The 16,739-nt window shown below is 45.5% G+C and overlaps 1 protein-coding gene across 1 annotated transcript in view; it reads left to right on the top strand.

Annotated features, from left to right (window-relative positions):
• The window catches only part of LOC144766720 (disheveled-associated activator of morphogenesis 2-like), a 902,367-nt gene that overhangs the window by 835,534 nt on the left and 50,094 nt on the right, over nt 1-16,739 (top strand). The window contains exons 12-13 of the mRNA XM_078650477.1: nt 5,316-5,445; nt 5,552-5,584. Coding sequence (XP_078506603.1) covers nt 5,316-5,445; nt 5,552-5,584 — 163 coding nt within the window. The remainder of the gene's footprint in view (nt 1-5,315; nt 5,446-5,551; nt 5,585-16,739) is intronic.

The raw sequence follows: 16,739 nt of genomic DNA on the forward strand, positions 1-16,739 counted from the left end.
CTGATGCACACACACACTGACACACCCAGATACTTACCTGTGCAGACACAGTCACACCCAGGCCTACAACAATGCTGACACCAACACACCCATTCAAACACCCATGCATCTAATAATACACTCACACATACACTGAAAACACCCATAGACTTACCGGTGCAGATACGGAAACACTGAGGCATGCATCAATGCAGACACCAACACACCAATCCATACACTAATGCATCCAATAACACACCCATGCATACACTGACACATACACTGACACGCTCAGTGACATAGCAATATAGACATTGCCACACCCAGGCATACAGCAATGCATAAACTGAAACACCCAGGGACATAAAAATGCAGACACTGACAAAAACAGGCATACAGCAATTCAGACATTGAAACACCCACCAAACAGTAATACATTCACACTCAGGCACACACTAATGCATATGCTAACACACCAAGACATATACTGATGCACACACTAACACATCCAGGCACTCACTAATGCATACACTAACACACCCAGGCACACACTCATGCACATACTGATTTACCTACTATCACAACAATACAGTCAGTGACACATTAAGAACACAGAGTTAACTCTTTGTTCGAGTGGATGGTGATTCTAACAAAAATTGTTTTGTCTCCTAGAAGGTGTTTTAAAAATGTTAAAAAGAAATTCTTGTTGTTTTTAAATCAAAAAGAAAACAAGGCGATAAGAAGAGTAAGGATGGGGAAATGCAAAGAAGCAACTGGCTTCACTCTTTAACAAATACTTATTAGTATTTGAATGCAAAAAAAAAACTAACAGCGATGCCTTTTTCACTGTATGCGAGAATGCGCCACAGAAGACATGTGTACAGTGACAAGCATGTGGCAATTTGTTCAGTGAGTAACCATGTCAGTTTGTAAGGAGTGCAGCTAAAGATGGTACTCTCAAGGCTGCTGTAGAGGTTGTCTGTACTGTTTGCACTTTCTTTCTCTTGCATCATCTGGTTGCACACCCTCTAATGAATTGTTTTAGGTGCTTCCACAAGTAACTGGACCCATGCAAATATTTTTTTGAAGTGCATCTGGGTAATTGCTTGCGAAAAATTGTGCACTTCACATATTTTGCTGATACCCTCTTTTCCCCAGAAGGTATAGTATAGTGCATATTCACATCACTTTGATTCTGCAAGGTGGTGTGTCTTCTTCTTCATCCTCAAAATGTTGTGGATCCTCATCTTGGACAGACAATGTAGCTCCAGCCATTGTCTAAAAGCACAGTATTGCTGCTTCTCCATCCTCCTTCTAAGGACTTCACTGTAGACGTAACTGCCTTTAGATGTGGTTTTCCATGTGGAGGGGTGGTATCATAATGTATCCAATCAGAAGGGAAGGTTTGTGTGTGTTTTCACATGAATTCGCAAACCCATCTGTTAATTTTCTGATTTGAGAAACTGGTAAAATGGGTAACATTTTAAAAAAACAGATATAAGGTAGTTTATATATATTTGTAAATATGTTCACACTGATAATATTAATGACAATGGATGGCTGTATATATGCACAATACCGAAACATTTTCATTGAATCCGTGGATTCGGACGCGCAGATTAGTTCTGATCAAGTGAAGGGAGCCCATCTATATTTAAGTACCCTCTAAGGTATCACTGTACCACAAAAATATTTGTAAAAAATACAATGTATTTAATTACATTAAAAAAACTTCATATGTAATTTTTAAATTGTAAAACATATAAAAAGTGTATTTATAAAAAATATTACAGTGTAAAAAACGTAATTAATAAAAAATTTGAAATCATTTGTAATACTCTTAGTATTAAAAATAAATTGCACAAGTTAACTAGAAATGTAAATATTAGGAAGACATAATATATTAGAAATGCAATTTGAAAAACCTATGAAATTCACTGAAAAAACAAAGATTACAGGGACAGTTTGGTTAGGAAATAGAATTTAAAAAACCTTTGAAATTCACTGAAAAAACAAAGCCTAAGGGACATTATAGTTATAGAATTCCAAAAACCTTGAAATTCAAAGGAAATACCAAAGGTTACAGGGACATTATGGTTAGGCTCAGATTTCACTCGTACAAAGCCATAGAAATTCAGTAGCTAGCATTAACGGAGCTAACTATAACTTACATGCTTGAATCCAGTGGCAAAGTGAGCAAGGGACTCACGTCTGAGCATACCCTGCCACACTTATGGTGGCCAAAAGCAGTACAAAAGGGGGTGGTGATGGACGGAGCATCTGAATCAATCAAACACTCACACCCAGTCAAAAGATCTGGGTTTAATCCATCACCGTTCTTTAGCCCACTCTGCCACCCCAGTTCAGACATGGCTATATGCAAATCAGTCTGACCCTGTGCCTCATGGGAACAGTCCAGTCCAAACTCCTCGGCAGCACGCACGCACGTCGCGGCCGGCGCTACTTCCAGGGGACTATTTTTTTTTATGTTACATTTTGTAAATAACGTTTAATTTTTACTTTATATAGCCTATGTCCATCTGCACACCATGACAATTCCAACGATGTATTGGGTGTGTGGATTGGCGCTGTGGTTCCCGAGTTTACCCGCCTCAAAGCTTCAAAGTTCTTCCTTTATTATAGTAGTATAGATATTTATTATTTAGAATCTTATAAAGTGCACAGCTACCCCAAACGGGGTGCCCTGGCGCTGCAAACAGCATAGATTCAAACAGGACGCTGAGCAACTAAAGGGAAGTGAACAGCCAGGTTTTTAAATTGCGTCGAACAATGCCTTCCGATTCTATCAAACAAAGAGATAGTGGCAAGTTGTTCCATGCTTGGGCAGTGATGACAGCAAACGCTCTACCCCCTATTCTTGCGCAGCAGAACCGGGAGTACGTATGAGAAAAAGATGGTTGGATCTGAGTGAGCAGGAAGCCTGAGCATGTTTGAGTCTAGCACTAAGGTACGCCAGCCCCTGACCCCACAATGCTCTGTGTGCCAAAACTAAGGATTTAAAGTGAATGCGGCCCGTTACGGGCAACCAGTATAATTTTTTTAGGTGCATGAGATTGAGTGGCGATATGGGATGTTATAAATCAATCTTGCAGCCGCATTTTGCACTATCTGTAGCTGTTTAATCTGATAGGCTGGGGCTCCGGCATACAGGCTGTTTTCTTGATCCAGATGGGAAGTAATGAGAGCGTGGATGACGGTACGTCGGGCATCCACTGGAATAAATGGGAGAATTTTCCAGATCATGCGGAGTTTGCCAAAACAGGCTGAGGTGACCTTATTTATTTGAGTTTTGCAGGATAGCTCATTATCAAATATGAATCCCAGATTCCTGGCTGAAGCGACCGGAACAGGAGGGGGATTCAGTACAGGAGGCCATTAAAGTATGGAGGAAGGGGGAGGGTTATGGTTAAAAAACAGCACCTCAGTTTTATCTGAGTTACGCCTGAGGGTATTGCGTGCCATCCAAGCTGTGATGTCACAGAGAGAACGGCGGAAGTTCAGAAAGCTGGCATCAACGCAATCTCGAAATGAGAACAACAGTACTGTGTCATCAGCGTAGGAGATTACTCTGACCCCACATGATTTCGCAACTGCCTCCAAATATGAGACATAAACATTAAAAAACAGCGGGCTGAGGGCAAAGCCCTGTGGAACCTCACAAATAAGAGGTTTCCTCTCTGAAACAAATGGTTGGAGGAAAACCTGTTGAGTCCGGTCACTTAAAAAGGATCTGATCCAGGCCAGAGGGGTGCCCCGAATTCCAATATCATACAGTCTCCCAATCAATAGTACTACTTTACAAACTACAAAATGCAGTTTGTTTATCGGCTCATAAGTATATTCATGGAAGTTGCCAATCTTTCGTGATTACACTATATAATTTTACTATTAACTCATTTATATATCCACAATGTAAATATAACATTTCACTGCATTGCTTTTATTTACATAACTGCTTACTCCCTTAATTATTGTAACATGTTCTCATTACGCAGGCATCTTTCCCTGCTTTTTTCTCAACTTGCTTGCTTTATTTAAGCCACTATGATTATCATACCTATAATCTTTCGATTACAGTTTTTGAAATAGTTCTCGTGTTCTCTATGTTGTGTTGAAAAGAACAATGGCAGATCCAGCCATTGTCTAAGAATTCAGATTTATTTTACGTATCAGTAGGCTTGAGTGGGCAGAGGTGAGCGGATCTTGGTTTGAAAAACTTCAATTTCCGGAAGTTATTTGGTCTGTAGGCAAGTCTGTGCAAATTAATTTTTGCAGCACTGTGCTTTGCTCTACATCACTGTTCATATAGAGCTTGAATTTTCAGAACTGTGGCTGGTCACAATGGAATGCATTTATTTGAACGATGGGCCCGATATAAAAATGGAATGGGGTGGGAGCCTGCATTAAAGCACGCTTCCGGCAAAAATGTTAGTGATTCTTTGTCGTTCACAGACGTTGGAGCATTCGTTTCATTCTCTATATTATTGTTAAAAGTACAATGACAGATTCTGAACATTTCCTAAAATCCGACTTTGATTTAAATAGCTGTCAGAGTGCCCAGGCTTGATTGGTTCTCCCTTTTGCCATTCTTCAGTGTCCTGAAGACAGTTTGACTGTGGATTCATCTGTGCACATACATTTTTCCATACCTTTGCTGGCCATTGTGCATTTGTGCACTTCACTGTACATATAAAGTATGAATCTGCAGAAATGAACGTCCTGTGCCTGGCTGAAATGTGCATAGTTTAATTGAAGCACTGGACAAATATCACAGCGAAAAATGTGTTGTTTGTCCTTAACTTTATAGCTACAAAAATCATAGATATATGAAAGTGAACTTCATTATCAGCATGATAAGACATGATAGTCAATTCACAAAAGTATTTACTAGTACAGGGAGAAGTACTACAGGAGTATTCTTTAACATACTCCAGCATGTTTTTGTCATTCTGCTTGAAACTTCCAACACTCAGTTGATAAAAGTGCAAAGAGAGCACAGTCCTTTCTATTTGTACTAAATCTAATATTTTCAGAATCCTATTTTGATTCCCCCTTTATATCTTTTGTGGTCATTTCACAAAGGATAGTAAGAATTAAAAAGTAGTACAGGGATACTAATTTATGTAATCCAAAAAGCATTTTAAATATCCCCCATATAGTTTAAACATGGTAAATTCTTCCTTTCATTTATTGTATTCCAAAATACATTTTTGTTTGTCTCCCTGTTTCTATCATGTTTTGTACATTAACCTCTCATCTCTCAAGGTCATGCTTTCTGAGATTGTTTTTCTTAGCATCTCATTGTCTTCCTGTAGCTACCTCAGCTCTGGGGGAAGGAAAGGAAGTTCACCTTGCTCCATGCCCTTGCGGAACAGATCCTCTTACACGAGCCTGATCTGACAAAATTTCCATTGGAGCTGACAGAATTTGAAGCTGTTCCTGGAGGTGTGTATATAAAAAAAATAGCCAATGCATTTATAAGATAGATAACTCAACACACAGTCTCTCTCAATCATGTCTTTACTCTGTCTTGTATCCCCTTCCCTTCTAGCTTCCATTAAAGGCCTCAATGCTGAAGTTGATGGTATGTACAAATATTGAGTCCAATCACAGAATGATTGCTTTTATATTGACCTGTATAGCATTGATTTAATTCAAAGAGTAAAAGAAAGAATTGTTTAGTTGAGTAAAGTGAACGGCCTGCGCAAATGCATTGGTGAATATGTGTAAATTGAATTTGTAGCCTTTACCAGTCTGCTTTTTTAAAATACTTTTACCTCAAAGTAAAATGTTTTGAAAAAGATGACTTTGTTACAACTCGTGCCTTCTCAGTGCACTTGTTATAACCTTGCATATGACACCACTTATGACATCTTAATTGAGATAACTTCTCAGAAGACAGTGCATTGCAGAGTCACAAGTTATTGTTAATGTAGCATAGCGCGTGAGGTGAGAACACAGTGTACAGAGGTGCTCAACTTATAGTGATTTGAAGTTGGTATGTTCAATCAATCAATCAAAGCATTTATATAGTGCTGACTCACCCAGAGGGTCTCAAGGCGCTGGGGGAGGGGGGTCCGCTACTGCTCGAACAGCCAGGTCTTGAGTTGCTTCCTGAAGGCGAGGTGGTCCTCGGTCAGGCGGAGGTGGGTCGGGAGGGAGTTCCATGTCTTGGCAGCGAGGTAGAAGAAGGACCGCCCCCCTGTGGTGGCTCTTCGGATGCGGGGGACGGCGGCGAGGGCGTGGCCGGTCGATCAAAGCTGGCGTTTGGGAGCGTAGAAGTTGAGGCGGCTGTTGAGGTATCCTGGGCCTTGGTTGTGTAGGGCTTTGTGTGCGTGGGTGAGGAGTCGGAAGGTGATTCTCTTGTTGACCGGGAGCCAGTGCAGGTCTCTCAGGTGTCCGGAGATGTGGCTGCGACGGGGGATGTCCAGGATGAGACGTGCTGAGGCGATCTGGATCCGCTGGAGTCTCTTCTGGAGTTTGGCGGTGGTTCCGGCGAAAAGGGAGTTGCCGTAGTCCAGACGGCTGGTGACGAGGGCCTGGGTGACCGTCTTCCTGGTCTCAGTGGGGATCCACCGGAAGATCTTACGTAGCATGCGCAGGATGTTGAAGCACGACGAGGAGACGGCGTTGACTTGTCTGGTCATGGAGAGGGAGGAGTCCAGGATGAAGCTCAGGTTGCGTGCGTGGTCTGATGGTTTGGGTGCGCTGCCTAGGGCGGGGGGCCACCAGGAGTCGTCCCAGGCGGAGGGTGAGGATCCCAGGATGAGGACTTCCGTCTTGTCCGAGTTCAGTTTCAGACGGCTGTTCTTCATCCATTCGGATACCTCTTTCATCCCTTCATGAAGGTTGGCTCTGGCGGTGGAGGGGTCGTTGGTGAGGGAGAGAATCAGCTGGGTGTCGTCGGCGTAGTAGATGATGTTGAGGTTGTGCTGGCGTGCGATGTCTGCGAGGGGGCTCATGTAGACGTTGAAGAGGGTTGGACTGAGCGAGGAGCCTTTAGGAACGCCGCAGATGACTTCGGTGGCTTCAGATCTGAAGGGGGGGAGGCGGACTCTCTGTGTCCTTCGGGCGAGGAAGGAGATGATCCACTCTAGTGCCTTCTCCTGGATTCCGACGGTGCTGAGTCGCTGCACTAGTGTACGGTGGCAGACAGTGTCGAAGGCCGCGGAGAGGTCTAGGAGGATGAGGGCTGCTGTTTCTCCGTTGTCGAGCAGGCTCGGATGTCATCGGTGGCTGCGATCAGGGCGGTTTCGGTACTGTGGTTGGCCCGGAAGCCAGACTGGGAGAGGTCTAGGGATCCATTCGTCTCGAGGAAGGCGGCCAGCTGCTTGTTGACGGTCTTCTCGATGACTTTTGCAGGAAACGGGAGGAGCGAGATGGGGCGGTAGTTCTTGAGGTCGGTGGGGTCGGCTGATGGCTTCTTTAGTAGAGCGCTGAGTTCGCCGTGCTTCCAGCTCTCCGGGAAGGTAGCGGTGTCGAAGGAGGTGTTGATGATGTTCCGCAGGTGGGGTGCGATGACAGCATCGGCCTTGTTGAAGACGTGGTGAGGGCATGGGTCGGTTGGAGATCCGGAGTGGATGGAGTTCATAGTGCGTACGGTGTCTTCGGTGCTGATGTGGGTCCAGGCGCGGAGGGTGGTGGTGGGGGGCGCTGGTTCGGTCGTGGCGTGCGTCGGTTGGGTGCTGAAGCTGTTGTGTATGTCCGCGATCTTGTTGTGGAAGTAGGAGGCGAGGGAGTTGCAGAGGTCTTGCGAAGGGGTGATGTCGTTGTTTCCGGCGTTGGGGTTGGAGAGCTCTTTAACGATGTTGAAGAGTTCCTTGCTGTTGTGTGCGTTGATGTCGAGTCGCTCCTTGAATGCGGTTTTCTTGGTTGCGCGGATGAGTTGGTGGTGTTTTCGGGTGGCGAGCTTGAGGGCAGTCATGTTGTCAGAGGTTGGGTCTCTGCGCCATGTTCTCTCGAGGACTCGGCAGTTCTTCTTTGAGCTCTTGAGTTCTTCGGTGAACCATGGGGCTTTCTTGCTGGGCGGGGTCCTCAGGGGGGCGAGGTCGTCAGCGCAGTTGCTGATCCACTTCGTGAGGTTGGTGGCCGCTTGGCTGGGGTTCGTTGCGGTGGTGGGTGGGTTTTTTCTCAGGGAAGTTGCGAGCTGGTCGGCTGTGATCTTGTTCCAGCTTCTGCGTGCCGCCTGTTGTTGGTGGTGGTGGATCGTGGTCCTTCTGAAGCTGAAGTGGACGCAGCTGTGGTCCGTCCAGTGGAGTCCGGTGGCGTGGCTGAAGGCGATGTCCTTGCTGGATGAGAAGACGGGGTCGAGTGTGTGTCCAGCGTAGTGGGTGGGGGTGGTCACCAGCTGCTTGAGTCCGAGGTTAGCGAGGTTGTCCAGCAGGGCGGTGGTGTTGCGGTCGTTGTTGTTCTCCAGGTGGAAGTTGAGGTCCCCGAGGAGAATGTAGTCAGCGGAGGGGAGGGCGTGCGGGCTGATGAAGTCGGCGATGTCTTCGCTGAATTGTGTGCGTGGTCCCGGGGGTCTGTAGATGAGGGTGCCTCTGAGGGTGGTCTTGGGGTTGATGTGGACTTGGAAGTGCAGGTGTTCGGCGGTTGTCAGAGAGTCGTCGGCGTGGGTCGTGATGCGGATGGTGTCCCTGTGGATGATGGCGATGCCTCCTCCGGTGTTGTTGATGCGGTCCCTTCGGATGATCTTGTTGCCCTCTGGGATGGCGATGGCGATGTCGGGCGCTGAGGAGGCGTTCATCCAGGTTTCCGTGAGGAAGGCGACGTCTGGTGAAGTGGTGTCGAGCAGGTTCCAGAGCTCGACGGCGTGTCTGTGGACGGAGCGGGTGTTGAGCAGGATGCACTTCAGGTGGCTGTTGTTGTTGCTCGTCTTGGTCTTGGTGGGTGTGGGTGTGGTGCAGGTCCGGATGCAGGTGAACTCGCATGAGCGGCAGCTGAAGGGTCCGTGGGTGCATCTCGGGGTGGCTCGGTGGCAGTCCGGGAGTCGGCCGGTGTTGAGTGCGTTGAGGGTGGCGGCGTCGTACGACCGGCGGGTGGGCTGGGGGTTAAACTGTAAGTTATAAGTGACACTGTGTACACATGTACGTGATTTATAGTCATTTGAAGGTGGTTTGTATATTCTAAATTTAAGTTCTAATTATCACTTTAGAATTTCTAATGTTTGTTTAGTTTAAGTATGGTTTGTATAGAAAGAACAAATGAAGGTTTCCTAACTATACCTTATCGCTAACCTCTTCCTTTTTCATGGAATATATATATATAAATATATATTACCTACTGGTGGTCTCAGTAGGTAGTTATAGTTAGGGCCTAGCTTCCATAGGAAAAGCGTTTTTTGATTTGCCAATATCTTTGGCATCGTTTGACAAATCTTCGCGAAAGTTTCAAAACTGATGGCCCGTTCCGATCAGCTCCTGTTTTGAAAGTTTTGGGGAGAATCATCAAGTGGAGGCCGAGAAAAAAGGGGGATGCCAAAACTCATTTTCTCCATGTTAATTTCCATAGGAACTTTTGTCGCTGCTGCAGCCCAAATCGCTGAAAGGAAATACACCAAATGTGGCATAGAGGCATCTCTTGGTCCAGAGTGCACTCTGCTCTATATGGTGTATATCTGTTCCGTAGTTCCTGAGAAATTTAAAAATAAAAAATATTGATATCTGGTGACCACGGTAGATCCACAAACCCTCGAGAGCATGAGCTTCATTCTGATTGGCTGCCAACACTCCAAACAAGGAAGTGTTGGCATCCATCTTGTGACTCTGTAAAATCGAGTCACAAGAAAAAAGGGAAGAAGATGGTTAAAAAAAACACCCTGACCCCCTTGGCCTGCTCAGGGGGTAGGCCCAAAAAAACATAAAGAAAAAACAATTGCGCTTTGTTTTCTAGAAGCCCCCGGGTGGGCCAGGTCCCGGGGGCAATGCAAAATTATCATGCAGCTTTCAGACGCGGCCCCCGCAGCCCTAGGGACCGCCACCTCCCCGGAGCTAAAATAATAAAAGAATAGTGTGTGGGGGCTCCTACCCCCCATGCTGCCCCAGGGAACACCACCTCCCTGAGGCATTTTTAAATTTGGGTGGGGTTGCCTCGAGGGCCCCCAATGCCCCAGAACTGCCACCCCCCAGGGCTTCGATGTTTAAATGCAGGGGGGTCGAGACCCCTCGCTGCCCCGGGGACAGCCACCACGCCAGGGCAACATAAATTAAAAGTAAGTGAGGGGACTCCTGCCCCCCCACACTGCCCTGGAGACCCCCACCTCCCCGGGGGCATACAGAACTTAGATTACGGGGTCCAATGTGGATCCCCTGCCCCAGGGACCACCACCTTCCCAGAGCTATGCAAATGTTGGGAGGGGGGCCAATCAACCCCCCTCCTGGAGCCCTCCTTAGCCGTAGGGACCGCCATCCCCCAGGGCCGGCTCCAGCAATGTCCCGGGGTGCCAACCTCCGAGACATTACCACTTGCTATGGCAGGGCAGGAGCACGGCTCCCATCCTGCCATCGCAAACGCCGCTTTGCTTCTTGGAAGCAAGAGCAGGAAACCTGCTTCCACCTCCATGTAAGCAAAGCAGAATTGCTTTTGGGCAAAGGGAGCTGCATATCAGCAGCTCCCTTTGCCCAAAAGCAATGCCGGTTCCCCCAAGAGGCCGGAAACCTGCAGGTACCGTGAGTGCATTGGGGCTTCCCCATAGTCCCCAATATGAGGGCCGGCCCAGAGGGATTGGGTCCCCGGGCCAAAAGTGGCCCTGGGAAGGTGGGCCACGCGGCCCGTTCCACAAAAAATAATACTAAAAAAAAGAAACGATGCACCCCTGGGACAAAAAATGCCTCAGGAGGGGGGCCACACAGCCCCCCTCATTTTATTAAACATATATATAAATAAACATATGGCCATGCCCTGGCCTCTTTCCCGTTTAAAAAAAAAAACATAGGCCCTGGGGATGGGGTCTCCAGGGCCCACAAAATATTATGAGAAGGGGGGGGCGACACAGCCCCCCATCTAAGGAAAACAAAAAAGAAGAAAAAATACTGGCATCTCGCCGGAGGCCCCGCCCCCTCCCTGCAGCACACTGCAAACGTACTTCTTGGTGCGTTGTGGGTTGGGGTATTAAGTCCCCTAGAGTTTTTAAGGGTCCCTGGTGGCCAACTAGCCCACCAGGCACCTCCAGGTATTAGTTCAACTTATTTTTATCTTAGCCCATTTTAGGACTATACCATTCATGCTTGCTCTGCAGGTTGTGGGAACGATCCTGACTGGAAGACTAAAACATTCGTCCCATTTAAATTAGGAGGTTATAACATTGTGATCACCAAAAGCTGTAATGAGGGTTTTGATATCACTAAAAAGGGTTTTAGGGAAGCCGAGACCAACAGATAATCAATAGTAGAGCCCTTTGAGCTAGCCCAAAATATTTTTTCAAGGAAACCAGTGAGTTCATCAATCGAGGAAATAATAACCATATTCCTTATGGTCAGCAGTCTATTCAACGAATTTCCATAGTAATTATTCAGGAAATTAGGTGTTACGTCCTCCTTTTCATCAGTTCGGCCACTCGTGGGTTTCAACAACCTACTACAACTATGAGCGTTAAAGTCGTCCATCCAGACTATATTAAGGGGATGATGATGATTAATCATGGACATGTTGATCACCTTCCTAAGTGAATAAGTCACCTGTGTCATTTCACCCACAAATGTATTGTCGTAAAAATGTATTAACAGCACATCCATGCCTCCAGGTCCTTCGCCCACTAAAAGATGATAATAAAGGTATTCATCATAGATGTATTTCTAATTAATGTAAGTAAACCCCCTCTTGCTCTACCTGATGTAGAGGGAATTGCTGTAGTATAAAATGAATGATATCCATCTATATTGGTAGGACCAGTTTCCCACGTTTTTTGTAGCCATAATAAATCGAAAGAGTGTATAAGCCTGGCCCGTTCTGAGTCACCCAGCTTCGATCTGAGCTCAGGTACATTCCAAGGTAATATTCTTATCATAGCTTTACTAGGCTCTGGTCGGTCAATATCCATTGGAGAGTTGTCTACAGGATGAATAAGTGTTTGTTGAGCCAAACTGCATGCCTTCTGTCAATAACATGCATCAAGACCTTCTAAGACAGCAAATTGGTTATTTAAGGATATGGCCCCAGCGTGATGATTGTTATCTTGGACACAGGGAGAAGGGGGAATGGTGGTGCTACCATAATCTGATCGAATTATTTTTAATCCTAATGGTCTAAAAAAGTAAACACATCCTAATGGCAATGCCTAAACCTTAGTGGCAGTCAACTGCCAATTGGAGAGTATATCCAGCAAATATTTCACAAGATGGTGATTGTTGAAATGTATTATTATGCAGTCCCCTCTTAGCGATTTGGTGGAGTTACCAACACATTGAACTCTTCTAGCCATAATATTGTGATTTGATAGGTCTTGACCGCCAAACACATGCTTAAAACATCCAATGTAGAATTTTGTGCATTAATTGCTGTGTAGACTCTGAGTGGGTATGATTCAGTTCTGGGGTATTTACCAAGATAATTACAAAAGAACAGGTGGCATGGGGAGATTTAAATTAAAAAAATTCTTCTGTCGATTTACTCCCTCCCGAATTTCCCCAGATTGGGGCTGAAGCGCTCTTGACATAGCTTCAGTTCTAGGTAAGGGGGACCTCCGCACCCGCATAAGAGGTTCAGGTTGTGGTGCCTGGCCACTGAAAAGGGGGGTTGTGGAATCTAAAGGAGGATGGAGGCAATGAGCAGGGAATTTGGGTTGGCAATGATCTTATATAATTTGCACGATGACCAACAGCTGCCTCAAGCTTAAAGCGAGAAGACAGAAGTCCTCGTCCTGGGAACCACCCCTTCAACATGGGCCAACACCTGGTTGCCGACAGCCCTCGGAAGCCAACTGAACCCCTCAAACCATGCCAAAAACCTCAACATCGTACTCGACTCATCCCTCACCATGAACCAACAGATCAACGTTGTCACCGCCAGCAGCTTCAACACCCTCTGCATCCTCCACAATACCTTGAAATGGATCCCCCCAGAGTCAAGGAAGACAGTCACTCACGCACTCATCACCAGCAGACTGGACTATGGAAATGCACTATATGCCAGCATAAACAAGTCTCTACTCTGAAAACTCCAGACGATACAGAATACCACAGCCCAACTCGTCCTCGGCATCCCCTGGCATGAACACATCAGCCAACACCTTTGAACGCTCCACTGGCTCACCATGGAGAAAAGAGTCACCTTCAAAATAATCACCCATGCCTACAAATGCCTACACAACTCCAGACCCAAATACTCCAATGACAGAATCAACTTCCACGTACCCAAAAGAAACTTCAGATCTTCCAACTTCACAATGGCCGAAACCCCGGGCATCCGCAGAGCCAGAGCAGGTGAAAGATCCTTCTCTCACATTGCGGCCAAAACCTGGAACAAGCTCCCGGCAGATATCAGACTTGCCCCCTCCCTGGACACCTTCAGGAAGGCTCTCAAGACCTGGCTCTTTGGCAAACAGATCTGTGACCCCCACTCACTCAGCACCTTGAGACCCTCATGGGTGAGTGGTACGCTTAATAAATTCCTGATTGATTGATCGATTGCTGGTACTACGTGCAAAGTGTTATTTCGTAAACCATCCCATCCCACAAGATCGTCCAAACCACCCTGTCTCTGGTAATGGGGTGCTAGGGATTCACACCTGGGCACCGGTTGAGAAGTAGCCATTAAATTAGCATTACGACTTGGTAAATTCACCAATAAATCTTTCATGACCTCCAGCACCTTAGATGCCTTCTCATACATACCAACCTCTTGCGTGCTGATTAAAGGTAAACTATCTTCAATTTATTTTAATCTATCTAATAAGGGTTGCAGAAGTCAAGAGATAGTTTGTTCCAACTTAGCTTAGTGTGTCTCAATCTCAGTTGGAATGTCTAAATTGGGTCCTGTCCTGACACGTATCCACTTTTGGGGATTTACACAGCCTCCCACCCACTCTTTTCTTTTTCACAGGTGGTTCCTTAGAGGACCCCCAATCTCTTCCAGTGATAGCTGTATGGATGGGAGAATGAGATAATATGTCAGCAATGGGGGTGGGGTATCTTACATCAAATAAATACATAAAATAATTGTCCGCTCCGTCCACATTTTGTACCAGGGGTCTCACCTCTCTTCTGGACATCTGCTGTTTAGTCAACTCAATCTCTTTAGATAAGGCATCCATGGCTCATGTAAGAAAACAATTCCAGAGTGTTAATGGTCTCCACCCCTTGGTCGCTAGATTTCGCTTTCTGTTTGCCCATTAAATCAATATAACTGAAGGATAAAGAAAAACAAATAAAAATAAAAGTCAGAGGATGCCCAGTTGAGCCTTCTCTGGGCTCAGATGGGCATGGACGTGCCTGCCCTTGGCCTGGGTGTGAACAGGTGCGACCCGGGCCTGTCCCCCTCTGCTGGACCGTGGCACGCTTTTATGCGTGATGATCAGTGCAGGGGATTTTGGGAGCTGTAGTCTCACTAGTGATGCTGCAATGCACAGGCGTCTCCCCCGTAGAAGGAATCAGACGTCAGGCAGGTACATTGCACGCAGGACTGTGGCATGCTTCTATGCACAATGACCAGCGCAGGAGATGATGGGAGCTGTAGTCTCCCTAGCGATGCTGCAATGCACAGGCTTCTCCCCCGTGGCAGAAATCAGGCATCAGGTGGGTACTTTCAGGCATCAATGGGATGATCCTGGCAGATGCAACTCCAGAGTGGCTTGGACATCCAGCGGGCTCTTGAATTATTCCACTTTGCCTTGAACACCATAGATGAAAAATGGGCAGCCCAACCATTTGGATGAAGCAGGAACTCCTTTTGCTGAGTGGCACTCATAAGTACACTGACACCATGCATATGACACTCATATGCAATCTGAAAACTTGACAGCTATGGTTTTCTCTGAAATGCTTTGTGGATGTGAATGTATCATTGACCAATTGGAGCACAATCTGTAGTGACTGTGACAAGTGGGTTCTTTCTTGTCCTTAACTGGTGAGAGCAGAGTCCATTGTTCTCCCTTTAAATTAGTATGAGTATTCGAATGTGCATAATTACTTGGAAGGTTTGCCCATTTGACTCTGCCCACCTTAGAAGTATGCAAAGGTCTTCCTACCTTTTGCTAGTATGATGGACAGAAGCACCCCCCCCCAATGCATGTCTCACTGATTTATTAACACATTATTGATGCTGAGGAATATGAGGACATCTCCACCAAAGAAAGAAGCACTTATTTCATATAGTTAGGAAGAAGGATCCTTTTTTAGTGGAGATTTACCTCTTTCCAGTCATCTACTCTATAGGAAAATTCATGTTATACAAATTTCCTGATAAAGATGCTTGAGGAACTATCACGTTACTAAAACGTACACAAAGTCACTGGTGACATATTCTCGTGATTCATTACACAGCTGTAGTGTAGAATACACACTGGATATTTACATAAGGAGGTAGCACTTAGTAAATCTATATATATAAAAACGAAACTATGTCTGTCTGTCTGTTTGTCCTTTATGCATTACTACACCATTCATCCGATCGCCATAAAACTTTGGGAAGTTGTTGAGTACCCTTTGCGAAGGTTTCTGTTAATTTCTTTTTTTTAAATCAGCCCCCCAGGGCCCTCATAATCTTTCGAATACTGAAATAGACAGCGAATTTGTGAGCATCGTCGACAGTGATGACCCCCAAACGGAAATCGATGTACATCAGAAGCACAAAAGAAAAAGGCATTACGAGCTTCAGAAACAGACGAGCAACGGGAAGCAAGATTAGAAGCTGTTTGAATACAAACTGCTCAAGCCCGTTATGCTGTTCGAATACAAACTGCTCAAGCCCGCAATTCTCAATCGAACGAGCAAAGAGAATCAAGATTCGAAGCCGATCAAGTACGCACTGCTCAAGCCCGTTCTTCTCAAATGAACAAGCAACGAGAATCAAGATTGGAAAACGATCAATTACGCACTGCTCAAGCCCGCTCCAATGAAACAGTAGAGCAATCAGAATCAAGATTGGAAGCCAATCGAGAACGCACTGCTCGAGCCAAACTTAGAAATGTTTTCAAAAATAAAATGAATAAGTTTCAATAACAATGACACAATGTAAATGTAATGTTATCATAACAGGTTTCCTTGAATTTCCTTTCTTCTGAGATCGCAGCAACGCGCGACGGGTAAGCTAGTAACTTATAGAAAGTATTCCACTTCTGTAGATATTTTGTGCAGAACTGTGGACTTTTTGGGGATAAAGGTGAAGGTGCAGTTCCATTGTGGCCCAGTCACTGACTCAGTTACTGACACACTCACACATACACTTAGATATCCATTTACACACTGAGGCTCTCACACACCCACTGACAGACTCACTCAGACACTGATATACCTACCCACAGACCTACTCAGCCACTCTCACATGCTCTCATAGGTCCACTCAGGCACTCATTCACTCTCTCATAGAACTACTCCCTTTCTCAGCCACTCTACAGTTTACAATTAGGAAATAACATTTCAAAAATCTAAGAAATTATTAAGAAAATCAAAGTTTACAGGGATTTATAATTCGGAAATAACATTAAAAAAATAGAAATTCAGAAAAAAAATGTTTTACAGGAACGTTATATTTAGTAAATAACATAAAAAACATTAGAAATTCAATGAAAAGAAACAAATGTTACA

Source organism: Lissotriton helveticus, chromosome 7 (genome assembly GCF_964261635.1).
Source record: "Lissotriton helveticus chromosome 7, aLisHel1.1, whole genome shotgun sequence".
NCBI classification, from domain to species: Eukaryota; Metazoa; Chordata; class Amphibia; order Caudata; family Salamandridae; genus Lissotriton; species Lissotriton helveticus.